This window comes from Chionomys nivalis, chromosome 11 (assembly GCF_950005125.1).
Source record: "Chionomys nivalis chromosome 11, mChiNiv1.1, whole genome shotgun sequence".
In the NCBI taxonomy this organism is placed as follows: Eukaryota; Metazoa; Chordata; class Mammalia; order Rodentia; family Cricetidae; genus Chionomys; species Chionomys nivalis.
The window spans coordinates 56,675,876-56,696,540 of record NC_080096.1 but is presented as its reverse complement, the minus strand read 5'-3'; the positions used below and the strand labels follow the sequence as shown (position 1 = coordinate 56,696,540).

Genomic DNA, 20,665 nt, shown 5'->3' with positions numbered 1-20,665 from the left:
AATACTGGGTTGCCTCTATCAATAGGGAAATTTTGTAGTTTGTGTTAATAACAATTTAATTGATAAGTATTTGTTCTTTAATCAAATACTATTTTGTGATCAACATTTAATCAATGAGTGGTGGCTATGCCTGGATTATTAGGGGAACATACAGCATACAGTGGTGTGTATCCTGGCTTGGTTATCAGTTTTCTGGTACAGTTGACTGATTGATGCTATTTTAGTATTAGAATCTTCCCTATGAGCCATACATTGAGCTGTACTATTAAATCTGAGGATAAATACATCTGAATGAGGATGCTCACTTCCTCAGCTTCATGGCAAACATATTTGAGATGTTAACCTTGAGCCTCTGCTGCTGGGTGTTTCTCACTGTTTGTAGGACAACCTCTGAGAGTAAGTGAAGGGCACTTTCAATCTTAGTCTCAGCATAAAATGTCAAAGTCTAAAACTTAAGGCAGATTTTGTGGTGCATCCTGAGGGTAACATGATGACATCTGTCTCATTGAAATAGAGGGTGTTAGGGTGCTAAATCCAGTGCTGCTCACCTGAGCCTGGGTCTAAAGACATCTGGGGTTTGGCAATTTCACCTTAAATCCAAACACCAAATTTGTCGTGAAAGCTAGTGCTATATGGAGACCTTTAAATTAAGCAGAAATTAGATCATTTTCTTCACACTACTGTAACCTTACAGTGAAAACACATATTTGTAGTCTATATACTCACTTAGATAAAAGTGTTGATGAAGGACGATGGTGAGTATGTGTACGATTAAGTCAAACCATGTATACAAGTCAGGACTGAAAGAACGTTCAGGAGTGGAGAAGTCAATCTCCTCCTTGCATCTTTAAGTTCATTTGTGAACGATTTTAAAATGGGTTGCACAGTGCAAAAATCGTGCATTCAGTAACCACAAAAGTAAGCTTTACAAACAAGATAACACAGGAAACTGTGAGGCAATTGCGGGTTCTGAAGGATTTGTTTTATACATATTTCAAATCCCAGGCTAGACTCGTTCCAAGGGATTTTTTCAGCGGCTATCATGAATGGGTTGATTGCCAGATTTCCTCTCTGGGAGGTTGTCAGTGGTATATAGGGTGGATATTTATTACTGTGTACTCTCTTTTTATGCTGTGGTACATGACTTCACTAATATTAGCTTCCCTAAATGTTTAAATTCCTTGAAGTCGAGAGCAGAATACTAGATGTACTCTGATACAGAGTCAGGGTGGTCAGAGGCTGGTAAAGTCAGGGGTATAATTGATTAAAGGGGTCACAATCTGACAGGAGCAAGACATTCTGACTTACTGCTGTACTGTGTGATGACTGTCCATACAGAAGCATGAGATTAGTAGGAAAAATTCAAAGACAGGATTTTACAAGCAATGATTGAGAAGTATTTGATGGGTTTATATATTTGTCTGAAGAATATACATCATCCCATGCACCCACAGTAGTTTGTGTCCTGATCATGTATGTAATATTTACACCAGAATATCAGCTTAAACATTAAAAATTTTGAAAAGAGGTAAAGAATGAACAGACAAAATCAGATCAAATTTGTAATAATTTATAGGAAATGCAAATACATATCAAATTGTAACACAAAACGTTACATTACACAAATAATTAATGAATAAGTGAATGAATAGAAAATTAAACAATTAGATAAATAAATATATAAATAGATCTGGTGGATGAAGAACAAGTGTCTTTAAAGAGAGATATAAGTATTGTTCACTGCTGATGGAACATGTAGGCATTTTGATTGAGTTCATGACAAACTGAGAGTTTTGTGACTGCAGAGTCTGAGCAGTGAGGTGCAGGGTCCTAGTCCAGGGATTGCCCTTCACTTTGGCTCAGGACTTACTCCTTCTCCTCACTCAGTCTTGACAGCAACTTGGCTGAGGAAGACAGGGCTCTCCAGACTTCTGCTCTGACCACCTCCCAGGCACAGGGGCTGTGTTTCTTCTCTCTCAGGTAGGCTGTGATCCTGTGGAAGTATTTCCTCACAGCCACCAGGGAGTCTTCCTGGCTCAGGGGAGGTTCCTGCACCCCCACCTGCTGCATCAGACAGGCCTGCAGGTCATTGAGCTGCTGGTGGAGGCCAGTGCAGAATGTGTCTAGGAGGGTTGTCTCCCAAGCAGCAGATGAGTCCTTTGAGCTGAAGAGGATGAGGACCTGCTGGGTCAGCTCCTGCAGAACATGGATGGTTTGAGCCTTCTGGATCTGCTGGGCATCCACCTTCTCCAGAGGGAATGCAAAGCCCTTTCTGTCCTTCATGCAGGAGAGAGAGGAGAGTCTCCTCATTTGTGCCAGAATTGTCAAGGCTCCCTTGTTCCTGAGGTTATGAGTCTGAGGCAGGTCACACCCCAGAGAGCAGGTTGACCAGTAGTTCATCAGCACCATGGTCATCAGAAAAGCACAGGATCTGGCCATTGTGGATGTTGCAGATGCTGTTGGTCCTCTGGACTGTTGGTCCTGAACCTTCCCTTGCTAGGTTCTCTGAAGACCCTGCTGTGTGCATGTGTCTTAAATAAGAGAAAGCTCTAGTTTCCATTTCATGAATGTCGTCCCATTATCTTGCCACATCCTTTTCACTTTCTTTAAGTCATCCTCTGCTTGCGCCTGTCCTCGTTTTAGACATTCTTGTTTCCCTCCTGTTACCATTTTCACTTATAGTTTCTTTAGAGTTTATTCTTGAAATTGTCCTGGACAATTTATAGCACAGATATTCCTTACAGGTATGAAATTGCTCACATGTAAAAAAATGAAAACTTTCATCTAATAATTGTATTGGAAAGTTATTGAATTTAATACTGCAAATGAATTTTGTGAGTCATATTTACTTCTTAATAGAGTTACTTAGATGGTAATGTAAATTTTACTGCAAATTATTTTTTCTAAGTGTACAATAATGTTTTAATTTTTTTCAAATACTTGATGCGATGGTACATTACAGTTAACATCTATATGTGTTAATTAAGTGTTAAGAAATTGAGTCATATGCCTTTTTTTGCATATATCCTTGGGAGGCCTGTCCATTTCTGAATAGAAAAGGAGGAGGAGTGGCTATCGGGTGGGTTTGAAGGACACTGGCAAAGAGAAACTGAGAGGAGACGAGTGAGAGGCAACTGCAGTCTGGAGGGACAATAAATAAATAACTTGAAAAGTGGGGTCATTTTTATTCTAGCATTCTTAATTTAGTTGGATATTAATTTATATGAAAGACTACATGTGGTTTCTAGTGTATATTAGGTATTCTTTTAAATGATTATCCACAGGTTCTTATGGCTCAGTGGTAAAGAGCTTCCTGATGAAGGCTGGAAAATTGATGTTGATCCCTTGAGCCAGTGCTGGGCACGGAAAACTGATTCCTGGAAGTTTTCCTTATGGTCCACGTGCTTGCTGCTGCAAGAAATTTTTGGCTCACACTCACACATACATGCATTCTCTGTGTGTGTCTCTGTCCCTCTATCAAACACACACACAAAACGCACACACAAAACACACACATCTGTATGTATATACTATAGGTCGTAATGTATAGCATATATATCTTTGTTCTAAAAGTTTCAGCCTTATTCTTAGCACTGCTGCATCTCTGTCCTTATGATTTACAGGACGCTGTCTCGGCCTGTGGGTTCTTTAGCTGGTTAGTGCTCCAGAAGAGCTTTCATCTGAATGAAGAACAGGTGGGTCATCGGTGCTGCTGCCATCGTGACTTATACAGTGAACAGAGCTTCTCTGATATTTCTCTCCCTCTCCAACCCTCTTATGAAGCAGTTTTTTAGGTCATGGGGTTGTTCTTCTCAGTTCCTTCAATGTCAGGATCAGTGCAGACATCTCCCACTGTCCATCCTTAGTGCCCTGATTGTTCTTTGACCAATAACAGTTACGCCTATACTGAGTGAAGTTTCTTCCGGTGTGTATGAGTTTAGAGAATCTGACGCCAGCTGCTGGTATTTCCCCAGGTTCCTGTGACTTATTCAGTGGTGTTTGAGTCTACTCACACTCCCTGCTGCACACTGGCACAGTGTCCTCAGTCCTCTTCCTGCACCCCACTCCCTGAGTGTGCTCACCATATCTTGATGACTTCAGTGCTCACACACAATGTGGTGTTTACTTAGTTTTCGGCATCATAAAACCTAAAATATTGCTGCTCTGATTTTAGTGGATTCACTAGCAAGGCTTTTATTTACAACAGTGACCACATTGCCACATCAGAGTAATTTGAAACTGACCTAGATAGTCAATGCATTCCCAGTCAAAACTTCAATAATTTCCTTCTCGACAACATCAGTCTTAACACACCATGGAAACAGGAAGCTGTAGGTAGCAGGACTGTAGGAGAAGAGCAATGGCCATGGTGTCTCCCTGCCTGGTTTCTCACATCACTCTACTCCTCACAGAGGACAAGCGCATCTCTCCGTCCTCCAGAGAACCTTCCTCTTGCAATAGACGGCTGTGCACAGACACGCACAAGTGGTCAATGGACAGAGAACAGGTGACTGAGACATGGTCAGTCTGGCTTTCCTGGATCCCGAGGGTCAGTGGTCATTACACAAGAGGTCAGAGGAAGATGGCAACGCCCAGAGACAGTTGGTGACTGCAGCCAATCAGACCTGCTGATAGCAGCTGTGACTGCACGCACAAAGTCTGAATATGATCAAGGCAGACAAGACCCCAGTTTAAAGCAGGGAGGTTGTCAGGAAATCCCACTTCTAGCTGACGAACTGTTTACTACACCTGATGGCTGCTGGGGGAGGGAGATTCAGTTCTCCTTAGTAAAGGGAGCCATGAGAGGTTGCCCATCGTCCACTAGGTGGCAGTGTACCCATGCACATTTGGCAGCAAAAAGTGAACTCAAGGCTAAAAACAAAATAATAAGGAATAAAATTGAGAGGGACTAGCATAGTAACTTTATAGTAATTTCACTTCCTTTGACCTCCAAGACAGGATGATACCCAATTTTTCAGTATTTCTCAAGAAAATTTTTCAAGTTTTCTTAAGTCTCAGTGCTTATGGGAAGAGTCCTCTTTTGTTGTGTGTTATATTTCATTTGACTTTATGATCTCACTCATATTTGAATCTAAAGGAGTTTATCTGGTAGAAGTTGAGAGTCAAATGTTAGTTATCAGAGAACAGAGAAATCGGAGGGAAGTACAGTCAAGAGGACAAAGGCACAGCGTGACACAAGCAAGATGTTCTGACATCCTTCTGCACATGCTGCTGGCTACACATACTGAGCAGTGCTCTAAATGGAGAGAAGGAAGATTTTCCCATTGATAAACTAGGACTATATGATGATCTTATTCACTCACCTCTTACGTCTGTGCAGTGCACATTGCTTTCAGTATTATTTCCTACTGAGTCCAGATAGGTAATATTTATGGTGATGCAGTGAGTTTAAAACCATCAAAAACTTTTTTCAAAGATCTAATGGCTGACAAATAAGATCAAAGATGTATAGTAAAAAATTTATTGACTAGAGGAAATAAATTAACAATATTGGTTTGATACATTAAAGAAAATATAAAATTGATAGTATTATAAGGTAATTAAAATGATGTATAGTAAAACAAGCATAAAAACCAATATAAATAAATAAAACATTTGAATGAATAAATAAATGCCCTTACAAATAAATATAATAGAACCTAACATTGTGATAAATATACAGGCAAACATAATCATTGATGTCAAAGTAAAAGAGATCTTGGGGAAGGCAAAATCTGCCAAGTGAGGTGCAAGGTCCTAGTCCAGGAGAGTCCTCTCCACTTTGGCTCAGGACTTACTCCTTCTCCTCACTCAATCTTGCCAGCAACTTGGCTGAGGAAGACAGGGCTCTCCAGACCTCTGCTCTGACCACCTCCCAGGCACAGGGGCTGTGTTTCTTCTCTCTCAGGTAGGCAGTGATCCTGTGGAAGTATTTCCTCACAGCCACCAGGGAGTCTTCCTGGCTCAGGGGAGGTTCCTGTACCCTCACCTGCTGCATCAGACAGGCCTGCAGGTCCTTGAGTTGCTGGTGGAGGCCAGTGCAGAATGTGTCTAGGAGGGTTGTCTCCCAAGCAGCAGATGAGTTCTTTGAGCTGAAGAGGATGAGGACCTGCTGGGTCAGCTCCTGCAGGACAGGGATGGCTTGAGCCTTCTGGATCTGCTGGGCATCCACCTTCTCCAGAGGGAAGGCAAAGTCCTTTCTGTCCTTGAGGCAGGAGAGAGGGGAGAATCTCCTCATTTGTGCCAGGAGTGTCAAGGCTCCCTTGTTCCTGAGGTTATGAGTCTGAGGCAGGTCACATCCCAGAGAGCAGGTTGACCAGTAGCTCATCATCACCATGGTCATCAGGAGAGCACAGGGTCTGGCCATTGTGGATGTTGCAGATGCTGCTGGTACTCTTGGCTGTTGGTCCTGAACCCTTCCCTCTAGGTTCTCTGAAGAGTATCCTGTGTGCATGTGTCTTAAATAAGAGAAAGCTCTAGTTTCCATTTTCTGAATGGCCTTGCCTTGCTTCCCAATTCTCTTTTCCCTTCTTACATTCATTCTGTGACTATTTCTGGACATTTTTCTCCAACATTTTGGTTTTCATTATTGCTTTCACTTTCACTGCTCATTTAACAAGTTTCTACTATATGAAAACATTAACTTTTACAGCATAGAAAACCATATGTAAATATATGAAATTTACTTATCTAATATGAAGGATGAAAATAATTTCATCCATAATTGTACTTAGAACCTATTGAGTGCTTCTGTTTCAGCATTGCGCACCACATGCTTGTGTAGTTGTTTGGCTTCTCAGCACCCATGTGATAGCCAGACACAGAAGCACATACCTGTAATCCTGTAACTTTGGAGGAGACACAGAGAGGACTCTAGAGCTTTAGGCCAGCCAATCTAACTGCATTGATGAAGCTTAAATGAGAGAACCTGTCACAGAAGGAAAGCAGGGCTTTACTGAGGTAGCAACTGGCCATTGACTATGGCCTAACACACATGAACACTCACATGAAATACAAACATACAAAAGCAATAAAGAAATCAAAAGTGATTGAAAAAGAAGTACCCAGACAGGAGCAAAGAATGAATGCAAGAAAAACAAGACAATAGGAAAGCCAGTTATTGCCATTAAAAGATGGAAATTAGGCTATTACTGGTTGGGAGGCTTTTGATGACTGATTCTATTTCCTTGGGGTATATGAGTCTATTTAAATAGTTTATCGGTCTTGATTTAATTTTGGTATGTGTTATCTATCTAGAAAATTGTCCATCTCTTTTAAATTTTTCAATGTTGCAGAGTACAAGTTTTCAAAGTATGATCAATGATTCTCTGGGTTTCTTTCATGTCTGTTGTTATGTCCCACTTTTCATTTCTGATTTTGTTAATTTGGATATTCTCTCTCTGTATTTTGGTTAGTTTGGATAATGGTTTGTCTATATTGTTGAATATCTCTAATAACCAACTCATTATTTCATTGATTTTATGTATTGTTCTCTTTGTTTCTATTTTATTGATTTCGGCCTTTAATTTGATTATTTCTTGTCATCTACTCTTCCTGGCTGAATTTTGGTTCTAGAGCTTTCAGATGTGTTGTTAAGTGGCCAGTGTGAGATTTTTTCATATTTTTTATGTAGGCACTTTCTTAGTACTGCTTTCATAGTATCTCATAAGTTTGGGTATGTTATGCGTTCATTTTCATTGAATTCTAGGAAGTTTTTCATTTCTTCCTTTATTTCTTCCTTGACCCAATGACGAGTCAGTTGAACATTGTTTAATTCCCATGAGTTTGTAGGCTTTCTGCAATTAGTGTTATTGTTGAATTCTAACTTTAAGCCATGGTAATCTGCTAAGATACACGTGGTTAGTTCAAGTTTTTGTATCTGTTGATGTTTGCTTTGTTACAGAGTATGTAGTTAATTTGGAGAAGGTTCCAGGAAGGGCTGAGAATAAATGTTCTTTTAAGTTTGGATAGAATGTGATATAGATGTCTGTTAAGTCCATTTGTGTCATAACATCTGTTATTTCCTTTATTTCTCTGTTAAGTTTTTGTCTTTCATACCTTTCCATTGATGAGAGAGGGTGTTGAAGTTTCTCACTATTAGTGTATAGGGTTTGATGTATAATTTAAGATTTAGTAATAATTCTTTTACAAAAGGGAGTACCCTTATATTTGCAGCATAGATGTTTAGAATTGAGACTTCATCTTGTTGGATTTTCCCTGTGACAAACATCAAATATCCTTCTCCTTCTCTTTTGATTAATTTTAGTTCAATGTCTATTTTTGGATATTGGAATAGCTACAGATGCTTGTTTCTTAGGTCCATTTGTTTAGATAATCCTTTCCCATACCTTTACTCTAAGGTAATGTGATGGAGGTGGGTCTTGTATTTATCTGTTGTTTTCATTGGTTAATTAATAAAGAAACTGCCTAGGCCCATTTAATACGCCAACCCTTAGGTGGGTGGAGTAAACAGAACAGAATGTTGGGAGAAAGAAGCCAAGTCAGGGAGTCGTCATGATTTTTCCACTGGACACAGACACAGATTAAGATCCTCCCTGGTAAGCCACCAGCTCGTGGTGCTACACAGAATATTAGAAATGGGTTAGATCAATTTGTAAGAGCTAGCCAATAAGAGGCTGGAATGAATGGGCCAGGCAGTGTTCAAAAGAATACAGTTTCCGTGTAATTATTCCGGGTAAAGCTAGCCGTGCAGGAGCTGGGTGGCAGGGATGCAGCCCCGCCGCTCATCACTACAGTAATGTCTGTCTTTGAGGTGTGTTTCTTGTATGCAGCAGAAGGATGGATCCTGTTTTTATTTATTCTGTTAGCCTGTGTCTTTTATAGGTGAGTTGAGTCCATTGATATTAAGAGATATTAATGACCAGTGATTGTTAATTTCTGTTATATCTTATTTTTGTGGTGGTGATGGTGACAGTGGTAGTGTTTATGTGTTTCCCTGGTGTGGGATTTTCTTCTTATGCTGTGATTACTATTGATAAGTAATGAAACTGCTTTGGGCCTATAGCAGAACTATAGGGGAACAGGGCTAGGTGGGGAAAACAAAGCTAAATGCTGAAAGAAAAGAGGTGGACTCAGAGAAAAGCCGTGGAGCTGCCGTGGAGACAAATGTGCTAAAACTTTGCTGGTAGGTCACTACCTTGTGGTGATACACAGATTAATGGAGATGGGTTAAATTAATGTGTAAGAGTTAGCCCATGAGAAACGAGAGCTAATGAGTCAAGCAGTGATTTAAATAATACAGTTTCTGTGTGGTTATTTTGGTTCTGGGCAACTGGGAGAAACAAGCAGCCTCCTTCTACATTTCCCTTCTTCGGCATTTGCTGATATGAGGTTATCTGTTGCCTGTGTTGTATGAGTACAGCTAACTTCCTTGGGTTGCAGTTTTCCTTCTAGTACTTTTTGTAGTGCTGCATTTGTGGATAGGCATTGTCTAAATCTGCTTTTGTCACAGAATATCTTGTTTCCTCCATCTATGGTGATTGAGAGCTTTCCTGGGAATAGTAGTCTGGGATGGCATCTGTGGTCTTTTAGTGTCTACAGAAAGTCTGTTCAGGACCTTCTGGCTTTTAGATTTTCCATTGAGAAGTCAGGTGTAGTTTTGATAGGTCTGCCTTTATATGTTACTTGGCCTTTTTCCTTCACAGCCCTTAGTATTCTTTCTTTATTCTGGATGTTTAGTGTTTTGATTATTGTATGGAAAGGGAACTTTTTTTTTGGTCAAGTCTATTTGGTGTTCTGTAAGCTTCTTGTACCTTTATCGGTATATTTTTCGTAAGGTTGGGAAAGTTTTCTTCTATTCTTTTATTGAATATATTTTCTGTGCCTTTAAGCTGGAATTCTTCTCCTTCTATTCCTATTATTCTTGAGTTTGCTCTTTTCATAGTGTCTGAGGTTTCCTGGATATTTGTGTTAGGAATTTGTCGGCTTTAATTTTTTTTTTTTGATCGGTGACTCTGTTTCCTGTACTGTACCTTTGGTGCTTGAGATTCTCTTTTCCATCTTTTGCATTCTGTTGGCTATGCTTGCATCTGCAGTATCTGGTCATTTATCCAGATTTTCCATTCCCCAAATTCCCACAGTTTGTGTTTTCTTTATTGCTGCTATTTGAATTTTTAAGTCTTGGATACCTTCCTTCACTTGTTTGCTTGGTTTTCCTTAGTTTTCTTGTCATTCTTTAATGGAATTACTGATTTCTTCCATTTTATTCTGGCTTTTCCTCCATTTCTCTACAGGAATTTTTATTTCCTCTTTAAGGGCCTTTATTATCTTCATTAAGTTATATTTTTCAAGTTCAGTTTCTTCGGGTTAATCTGTATTGGGATGTTTAGCTTTTGCTGTTGTAGAAGCCTAGTTTCTTTTTTTGGGGGGGGGGTTTCGAGACAGGGTTTCTCTGTGGTTTTGGAGCCTGTCCTAGAACTAGCTCTTGTAGACCAGGCTGGTCTCGAACTCACAGAGATCCGCCTGCCTCTGCCTCCCAAGTGCTGGGATTAAAGGCGTGCGCCACCACCGCCCGGCTGAAGCCTAGTTTCTTGTGTTGTCATATTGCTCTTTATGTTGTTGAGTGTTGTCTACCCATCTCATCCTCCAATCAGTACACGTGGGGTCTGTAGTTCCAGTGGTCATTCTTCCTCTAGGTGCAATTGGGCCTTTGGTTCTGGTGGTCGCTGTCCCTCCAGATGCAGGAGGGACTGGCGGGTCCAGGTGTCACTGGTGCAGTGGGAGATGGTGGGAGTGAGAGGGTCCTGCTGTTTAGTTGCTGGGGGTGCTGTAGATGGTGGAGGGGCTGAGGCTAGAGTCTAGAGAACAAAACTCTCCAGACAAGATACCAGCAATCTGTCCTTCCAGGTGCAGGTGGGCCCAGTGGGTTTGGTGGTTCCTGGTGAAGTGGGGATAGTTGGTGGGAGAGGGTGTTGCTGCCTAGTCTCTGTTGGTGCTGTATATGGATGAGGAGCATAGGATAAGATCTAGAGAACAGGGCTCTCCGGGTGGTATATCAAACACTCACTGGCCCCTCCAGGTGCAGAAGAACTGGTGGTCCAATGGTCACTGGTACAGTGTAGGATGCTCCTGATTAAGTTTTTGAAGGTCATCTACAGTGTCAAGGTGTTCACAATCAAAATTTCAGTAATGCTACTCCAACAATGCCAATATTAAAACAATTGTGGAACAGGAAGATGTAAATAGCAGAAGCACCATGGAAGGAAAAGAACCCGAGTGCAGGAGTCTATGACCTGACTTCAAATCACAAGTGTACTTCTGATGGATTATTGCATCTCTCATTCTCATGAGAGAATGTTCTTATTACATTAGCTGACTATAAATTAGGAGATACCAACTGTTCACCATGTACAGAATAAAATTTGGAGGAGTTCACAATCCCAAATAGGACATGTCTATCACATTTTCTCCTCCCAAAGCTCAGGAATCAGAAGATGCAGTGGAATGAGTGTAAGATCTAGAGGCAGGGGATGACTCAGCAAGAGCTTTTAGGATACAACAGGACACTTGAACATATGAAATGATCATGGCTGTGACTGCTGACCACAAGGCCTGAACACATCAAGGCAGAGAGAAAAATCCCTACACAGAGCTGAGAGGAAGTCATGAGGCTCTACCCCAAGATGAGTACCTATTGGCAATTTATGTCTTTTGTCAGAGAGAGTGATTCAACCTCAGACATCAGGTCCTTGAGAGGCTATCCATGCACCAGTCAATGGCCCTGTACCCATGTACATACATGCATACATAAGTGGACACTGAACACACTCATGGGTAATCTAGTACTCATTTACTTTCTCTGTCTTTATGTATTTATTTTATGCATTTTATGGACTTAATGGTATCTCCTGCTGGTGAAAAGCAGTATGAGGGCCAATCTCTGCAGGAAACTATATGCACATATAAATATTATTTTCATCGCTTTATTTGTCTTGTGGGTTAATGTAGTCACACTGAGTGGTTCTAAGTATGTGCAAATTCATTTTCTGGACCAGACACAATGTGCATTCTGCAGGTCAAGGGGGCAGGAGTCTCTGACTGCTGTTTTAGTATCAGAATCTTCCCTATTAAATATGCATTGAACTGTACTTTTAAAGATGATAATGAATACAACTGAATGTGGATGCTCACTTCCTCAATTTCATGAGAGACGTCTTTGAGATGTTAAACTTGAGCCTAACAATAACAGTTGCTTTACATTTAATGCAGTTTTTTCCCCTGGTGTGTATGAGTTTGGTGACTCTGATGCCAGCTGCTGATATTTCCCCAAGTGCCCGTGGTTTATTCAGTGGTGTTCGAGTCTATTCACACTTTCTACTGCACAGTGGCACAGTGTCCTTAGTCCCTCAGTCCCCTTCCCTGTCCCTCAATCCCTGAGTGTGTTCACCATATCTTGATGACTTCAGTGTTAACACACAACGTGGAGTTTGCTTGATTTTCAACATCATAAATCCTAGAAGGTCTCTGCTCTGATTTTAATGGATTCACTAGCAAGGATCTTGTTTTCAGCAGTGACCACGTTGCCATGGGACAGAATGTAAAGGATCCCCAGATATTAATAGCAGATGACTCTGTGGTCTGTAGGGATGTGTAGACATTCCAGTTTGTTCTGAGGACATTTATAATCGAAAAGGATTTGTTGTTTTTCAAAAAAAATATTTTAGTAGTCAAATTTAATTCCTGAGTGCTTGCTGTGCCCGAAGTTATTAGGTGGAGATGCAGAGCAGAGGACACCGACCACAGTGCCTTGATTGGGTTTGAGTTATCTGGAAGTTTTGATTACAGATATTCACCCTGTTTGACTTTAGCAGTAAAATAAAGACATCACCTCTGTCTTTGTCCAGGTGAAATATGAACAGTGGTGAGCTTTGAGGCATTCTATCAGACAGAAGAGCTTCAGTACTGACAATTTGCAGAATTTCTCATTTAATTTTTCCATTGTGATGTTGGCTTCATGGTGAATGTCATTTCTTTTGGATTTTCATTGCATTGAATGCTTTGTTTCTTTTTTTCAGTTTCCTAGAGAGAAGATACTGATGTTGCTTGGTGGAACTGAACTGAAATTGTGATGTCATTTGAGAGCAAAATAAAAAAAGGAAATCCATCAAAATGAGGAAACAATAGCAACAATGTTAATAAAGTTTTAATTGAAAGTTCAATGGCTATAAAATAAAATGAATTTACATAAAACTGAGTGATATTTTGAAAGTGATCAAGAGTCAATGTGACCCCCATCAAAACTTCAATAATTTTCTCTTGACAACATCAGTCTTAACACACTATGGAAACAGGAAGCTGTAGGTAGCAGGGCTGTAGGAGAAGAGCAATGGCCATGGTGTCTCCCTGCCTGGTTTCTCACATCACTCTACTCCTCACAGAGGACAAGTGCATCTCTCCATCCTCCAGAGAACCTTCCTCTTGCAATAGACGGCTGTGCACAGACACGCACAAGTGGTCAATGGACAGGGAACAGGTGACTGAGACATGGTCAGTCTGGCTTTCCTGGATCCCAAGGGTCAGCGGTCATTACACAGAGGTCAGAGGAAGATGGCAACGCCCAGAGACAGTTGATAACTGCAGCCAATCAGTGGTGCTGGCGCAATGGAGCAGTCGCCTGTACCTGCTGATAACAGCTGTGACTGCACGCACAAAGTCTGAATATGATCAAGACAGACCAGACCCCAGTTTAAAGCAGGGAGGATGTCAGAAAATCCCACCCCTAGCAGAGGAACTGTTTACTACACCTGACGGCTGCTGGGGGAGGGAGATTCAGTTGTCCTCAGTGATGGGAGTCCCGAGAAGCTGACAATTTTCCATTGGATTCCAGTGTACCCGTGCACAACTGGCAGCAGTAACCAAACCTTGGGTTAAAAAATACTAATAACAAATGAAATTGCAAGGGATTAGGATTGTCTATTTTGGAGGAATTTGTCTTCCCTTGTTAGATTTATCCCAAAGGAGGTTTTTTGATGGTATTATTAGTGTAGTTTTCTCTGGATCATTTTAATGTCAACTTGACATCATTAGGAAGAAGGAATCTTATTAGGGAAGTCTCTGCAGATTCACCCTGTACACAAGTCTATAAATTATATTATTAACTGATTCCTGCTATAGGATCGTTCAGGTCACTGGGAATCGTTCAGGTCACCGCGCTGGGCAGGTGTTGCTGAACATCAAAAAAAGCAGGCCGAGCTGGCCATGAACCAAGTTGGTAGGCAGTCCTCCTCCTCGATTTCTGTACCAGCCCCTTACTTCAGGTTCCTGCCCTGTTCAAGTTCCTGCCCAACTTTCTCTCAGTAATGAAATACACTGTGGATTTTAAACCAAAATAAACCTTTTCAACCCCACATTGCTTTTGGTCATCATAATTTATCGCAGCAATAGAAACCTTCTCCAAGACAGGGCTGATGCCCAATATTTCAGTGTTTCTCAGTGGTTATAGGAAGAGTCCTCATTACTTGCTATTTTATTTTGGTTTTATGATCTCACTCATATTTCGATCAAAATGAGTTAATCTGATAGAGGTTGAGAGCCAAATGTTAATTATCAGAAGACAGAGAAATCAGAGTAAGGTACATTCTAGGAAGAGTTGATCAAAAAGACAAAGGCACTGCGTGACTCAGTCGAGGAGTTCTGGATTCCTTCTGCTGCTGGCTACACATACCAAGGAGTGCTATATAATACAGGGAAGGAAGATTTCACCATCAACAAACAAGAACTATGAGATGGTTGTATCAACTCACCTCTTAAGTCTATGAGGTACATATTGCTTTCAGTATTATTTCTATTGAGTCCAGATATGCAATATTTATGATGACAGAATGAGTTTAAAAGCATCAAAATTTTTTGAAAGATCTAATGGCTGCAAATAAGAACAAACATGTATAGTAAAAAATTTATTGGATAGAAGAAATAAATTAACAATATTGGTTTTATACATTAATTAACATATAAAATTTGGTAATGGAATAAAATAGTTACAATCATGTAAATAGTAACACATGCAGAAAAGCTAATAAATAAATAGATAATAAATAAATAAAACATACTAACAAATAAACAAATTTCCTTACAAACAAATAAAATAGAACCTAATATTATGGAAATTCAATTACAGACAAATTGAATCAATGATTTCAAAATCAAAGATATCTTGGGGAAGGCGAAATCTGTCCAGTGAAGTTCAGTGTCCCAGTCCAGGAGATTCTCCTCCACTTTGGCTCAGGAATTATTCCTTCTCCTCACTCAGTCTTGCCAGCAACTTGGCTGAGGAAGACAGGGTTCTCCAGACTTCTGCTCTGACCACCTCCCAGGCACAGGGGCTGTGTTTCTTCTCTCTCAGGTAGACAGTGATCCTGTGGAAGTATTTCCTCACAGCCACCAGGGAGTCTTCCTGGCTCAGGGGAGGTTCCTGCACCCCCACCTGCTGCATCAGACAGGTCTGCAGGTCCTTGAGCTGCTGGTGGAGGCCAGTGCAGAATGTGTCTAGGAGGGTTGTCTCCCAAGCAGCAGATGAGTCCTTTGAGCTGAAGAGAACCAGGACGTGCTGGGTCAGCTCCTGCAGGACAGGGATGGCTTGAGTCTTCTGGATCTGCTGGGCATCCACCTTCTCCAGAGGGAAGGCAAAGTCCTTTCTGTCCTTCAGGCAGGAGAGAGGGGAGAGTCTCCTCATTTGTGCCAGGAGTGTCAAGGCTCCCTTGTTCCTGAGGTTATGAGTCTGAGGCAGGTCACACCCCAGAGAGCAGGTTGACCAGTAGCTCATCAGCACCATGGTCATCAGGAAAGCCCAGGGTCTGGCCATTGTGGATGTTGCAGATGCTGTTGGTCCTCTGGGCTGTTAGTCCTGAACCTTCCCCTCTAGGTTCTCTGAAGACCCTGCTGTGTGCAGGTGTCTTAAGTAAGAGAAGGCTCTAGTTTCCATTTTCTGATTTCCCTACCATTATCTTCCCACATCCTTTTCACTTTCTTTAAGTCATCCTCTGCTAGTGTCTGTCCTCTTTTTAGACATTTTTATTTGCATTATTGCTTCCCTTTTTACTGCTCCCCCAATAAAATTTTTCGAGTTCATTCCTAAAAGATATTGTCTTAGACAATATATAGCACAGATATTTCTTACATGCATAAAATTACTCACATATAATAACTGAAAAGTTTCATCCAATAATTGCAATGAAAGGTGCTGAAATTTAATGATGCAATTGAATTCTGGTTATAATTTTTATTTAAATACACATTACAATATTTAAATTGTAATGTAATTTTTCTGTAAATTATTTTTCTACGTTTATACTAATGATATTTGATGCAACCGTGCAGGTCAACATCTTATGTATTTTAATTAAACATTAAAAAGTTGAGTCATTTTCAATGTCTTGCATATATCCAAGTCAAGGCTGTCCGTTTCTGAATAGAGAGGGAGGAGGAGTGGATATTGGGTGGCTTCGAAGGGCATGAGAAACTGGGAGAGGCATGAGGGAAACTGTCGTCCAGAGGGACAATGAATAAACGACTTTAAAAGTGGAATCATTTTATTCTAGTTGTCTTAATTTAGTTTAGTGTTAATGTATATGAAAGACTAAATTTGTTTTTTAGAGTATATTGGGTATTTATTTAATGATTATGCACGGGTCCTTATGGCACAATGGTAAAGAGCTTCCTGATGAAGGCTGGAAAATTGATGTTTATTCCATGGGCCAGTGCTGGGCATGGAAAACTGATTCCGGGAAGTTGTCCTCAACTCCACATGCTTGCTGCTGCAAGGAATTCCTGGATCCCACTCACCCTCTCTGTCTCTTTCACACACACACACATCAGACACATGCACCTCTATGTATACAAGGTGTTATAAAAGTTTATCAAATACAGTTTTGTTCTAAATATTTCAGACTAATTCTAGGCTGTGTTGCATCTCTGTCCTTATGATTTACAGGATGCTTTCTTGGCCTGTGGGTTCTTTAGCTGGTTAGTGCTCCAGAAGAGCTCATCAGGTGAAGAACAGGTGAGGCATATCTGTGCTGCTGCCATTGTGATTTATACAGTCTGATCTCTCTCTCTCCCCCTCTCCCTGTCCCTTGCCCTCTCCCTCTCTCATGAAAAAATTTTTTTTAGGTCATGGGGTTGTTCTTCACAGTTCCTTCAAAGTCAGGATCAGTGTAGACATCTCCAACTGTCCATCATTAGTGCACTGAGTGTTCTTCGACCAATAACAGTTACGCCTATATTGAGGTGCAGTTTTTTTCCTGGTGTGTATGAGTTTACAGGCTCTGATACCAGATGCTGCTGTTTCCCCAATCGCCTGTGACTTATTCAGTGCTGTTGGAGTCTACTCACACTCCCTGCTGCACACTGGCACAGTGTCCTCAGTCCTCTTCTTGTACCCCACTCCCTGAGTGTGCTCACCATACCTTGATGACTTCAGCGCTCACACACAATGTGTTGTTTGCTTGGTTTTCGGCATCACAAATCCTAGAAGGTCGCAGCTCTGATTTTAATGGATTCACTAGCAAGGATCTTGTTTACAGCAGTGATCACATTGCCATGGGTCAGAGTGTCAAGGATCCCCAGATGTTAATAGCAGAAGACTCTGTGGTCTGTAGGGATGTGTAGACATACTAGTTTGTGTGGAGGACATTTCTAAAGATAAGGATTTGCTGTTTGTCCAAAAATTATTTTTATGATCAATATTTAATCCCTGAGTGCTTGCTGTGCCCGAAGTTATTAGGTGTAAATACAGAGTAGAGGACACCGACAGCAGTGCCTCTGGTTGGCTGTGAGTTATCTGGAAGTTTTGATCACAGATATTCACCCAGTTTGACTTTAGCAGTAAATTGAAGACACCACCTCTGTCTTTGTCCAGGTGAAATATGAACAGCGGAGAGCTTTGAGGCATTCTATCAGACAGAAGAGCTTCAGTACTGACAATTTGCAGAATTTCTCATTTAATTTTTCCATTCTGATGTTGGCTTCATGGTGGATATCATTTCTTTTGAAATTTCATGGTATTGAATGTTTTATTTCTTTTTTTTCAGTTTCCTAGAGAGAAGATACTGACGTTGCTTGTAGGATTGAACTGAAAATGCGATATCACTTGAAATAAAGTAGAAGAAAGGAAGTGATGTCATCCCAGTGGGAAAACAGTAACAACAGTGTTAATAATGTTCAAATCGAAACTTCAACAGCCATAAAATAAAATAATTTTACATAAAACTGAGTTCAATTTTGAAAGTGATCTGCAGAGTCAATGCGACCCCAATCAAAACTTCAATAATTTCCTTCTCGACAATATCAGTCTTAACACACCATGGAAACAGGAAGCTGTAGGTAGCAGGACTGTAGGAGAAGAGCAATGGCCATGGTGTCTCCCTGCCTGGTTTCTTACATCACTCTACTCCTCACAGAGGACAAGCGCATCTCTCCGTCCTCCAGAGACCCTTCCTCTTGCAATAGACGGATGCACACAGACACGCACAAGTGGTCAATGGACAGAGAACAGGTGACTGAGACATGGTCAGTCTGACTTTCCTGGATCCCGAGGGTCAGTGGTCATTACACAGAGGTCAGAGGAAGATGGCAACGCCCAGAGACAGTTGATGACTGCAGCCAATCGGTGGTGTTGGCGCAATGGAGCAGTCGCCTGTACCTGCTGATAGCAGCTGTGACTGCAAGCACAAAGTCTGAATATGATCAAGACAGACAAGACCCCAGTTTAAAGCAGGGAGGATGTCCAGAAATCCATGCCTAAATGAGGAACTTTTTCATAAATGATGGTTGCTGGGTGAGGGCAATTCAGTTATTCACAGTAATGGGAATCTTTGAGAGATTGCCATCATCCACTAGATGGCAGTGTACCCATGCACATCTGGCATCAGTTAGCGAACTCAATCTAAAAAAAAGAAAAACCTAAAAAACTCAAATGAAATGGAGAGGGATAAGCTGAGAAATTTTTGAGGAATTTTATTTCCTTTGTTAGATTTCTTCCAAGGGATGTTTTTTGAGGTCAATTTCAAAGGAGTTTTTCCTGGAAAAGTTAATGTCATCTTGACACCAGCTAGGGTCATGTGGCAAGAAGGGCTCTTACTGGGAAGATGTCTCTACAGAAAAATAGATAGCCTGTAGATAAGTCTCTAGACCATTTCAATAACGGATGACTGGGATAAGAGCACCCAGCCTACTGCATGTGATCTCACCCCGGACAGGTGATCCTCAGCAGCATAGAAAACAGACTGAGCAGTTTCTTTTTTCTTTTTTATTATTATTATTTATTTATTAAAGATTTCTGCCTCCTCCCCGCCACCGCCTCCCATTTCCCTCCCCCTTCCCCGATCAAATCCCCCTCCCTCCCTCGTCAGCCCTAAGAGCAATCAGGGTTCTCTGCCCTGTGGGAAGTCCAAGGACCACCCACCTCCATCCAGGTCTAGTAAGGTGAGCATCCACACTGCCTAGGCTCCCACAAAGCCAGTACGTGCAGTAGGATCAAAAAACCCATTGCCATTGTTCTTGAGTTCTCAGTAGTCCTCATTGTCCATTATGTTCAGCGAGTCCGGTTTTATCCCATGCTTTTTCAGACCCAGGCCAGCTGGCCTTGGTGAGTTTCTGATAGAACATTCCCATTGTCTCAATGTGTGGGTGCACCCCTCGCGGTCCTGAGTTCTTTGCTCGTGCTCTCTCTCCTTCTGCTCTTGATTTGGACCTTGAGATTTCAGTCCGGTGCTCCAATGTGGGTCTCTGTCTCTGTCTCCTTTCATCGCCTGATGAAGGTTAATATCCAGGAGGATAACTATATGTTTTTCTTTGGGTTCATCTTCTTATTTAGATTCTCTAGGATCACGAATTATATATATAGCTGATAAACACCTTTGGTAATGTGGCAGGATACAAGATCAACTCCAAAAAATCAGTTGCTTTCCTATACACTAAGGATAAGGAAGCAGAGAGAGAAATCAGAGAAGCATCACCTTTCACGATAGCCACAAATAGCATAAAATATCTTGGGGTAACTCTGACCAAGGAAGTGAAAGATCTATTTAACAAGAACTTTAAGTCTTTGAAGGAAGAAATTGATGAGGACACCAGAAAATGGAAGGATCTCCCTTGCTCTTGGATTGGGACGATCAACATAGTAAAAATGGCAATTCTACCAAAAGCAATCTATAGATTCAACACAATACCCATCAAAATTCTTCACAGGTCTGGAAAAGACAATAATCAACTTTATATGGAAAAGCAGACTGAGCAGTTTCATAAGACGTCAAAACAATAGGCAGTCCTCTTCCATGACCTCCGTATCAGCCTTCAGGTTCCTGCCCTGTTCAGGTGCCTCTCAACCCTCTCTCACTAATGGATATGCTGTGGATTTAATACTACAATAAACCCTTTTCACCCCAGGTTCCTTTAGCTCATGATACTTTAACACTACCGTAGAGATCATCACCAAGACAGGGCTGATAATCAATTGTTTAGTGTTTCTCTGTGGTATAAAGGAAGAGTCCTCATTTGTTGTGTGATATATTTTATTATGGCTTCATGATCTCACTCCTATTTGGAATCCAAATGAATTAATCTGATAGAAGTTGAAAGTCAAACATAAGTGATTACACAGAGAAATCAGAGGGAAGTGCAGTCTGGGAAGAGTTGGTCAAGAGGACAA

At 41.0% G+C, this 20,665-nt stretch overlaps 3 protein-coding genes across 3 annotated transcripts; all 3 read right to left on the bottom strand.

The window, feature by feature from the left end:
- Nucleotides 1–1,866: 1,866 nt before the first annotated feature.
- LOC130883755 (interferon alpha-12-like) lies at nt 1,867–2,439 on the bottom strand. The gene has a single exon (XM_057784517.1). It carries the CDS (start codon nt 2,437–2,439, stop codon nt 1,867–1,869), a length of 573 nt encoding a protein of 190 aa, XP_057640500.1.
- A 3,355-nt stretch (nt 2,440–5,794) lies between these two features.
- LOC130883754 (interferon alpha-12-like) lies at nt 5,795–6,367 on the bottom strand. The gene has a single exon (XM_057784516.1). It carries the CDS (start codon nt 6,365–6,367, stop codon nt 5,795–5,797), a length of 573 nt encoding a protein of 190 aa, XP_057640499.1.
- Nucleotides 6,368–15,247: 8,880 nt separating this feature from the next.
- Nucleotides 15,248–15,820, bottom strand: LOC130883753 (interferon alpha-12-like). The gene has a single exon (XM_057784515.1). It carries the CDS (start codon nt 15,818–15,820, stop codon nt 15,248–15,250), a length of 573 nt encoding a protein of 190 aa, XP_057640498.1.
- Nucleotides 15,821–20,665: the final 4,845 nt, after the last annotated feature.

What these genes read in the sequence shown, in the direction of transcription:
- LOC130883754 (XM_057784516.1), bottom strand. Translation starts at nt 6,367, where the DNA reads ATGGCCAGACCCTGTGCTCTCCTGATGACCATGGTGATGATGAGCTAC.
- LOC130883753 (XM_057784515.1), bottom strand. Translation starts at nt 15,820, where the DNA reads ATGGCCAGACCCTGGGCTTTCCTGATGACCATGGTGCTGATGAGCTAC.
- LOC130883755 (XM_057784517.1), bottom strand. Translation starts at nt 2,439, where the DNA reads ATGGCCAGATCCTGTGCTTTTCTGATGACCATGGTGCTGATGAACTAC.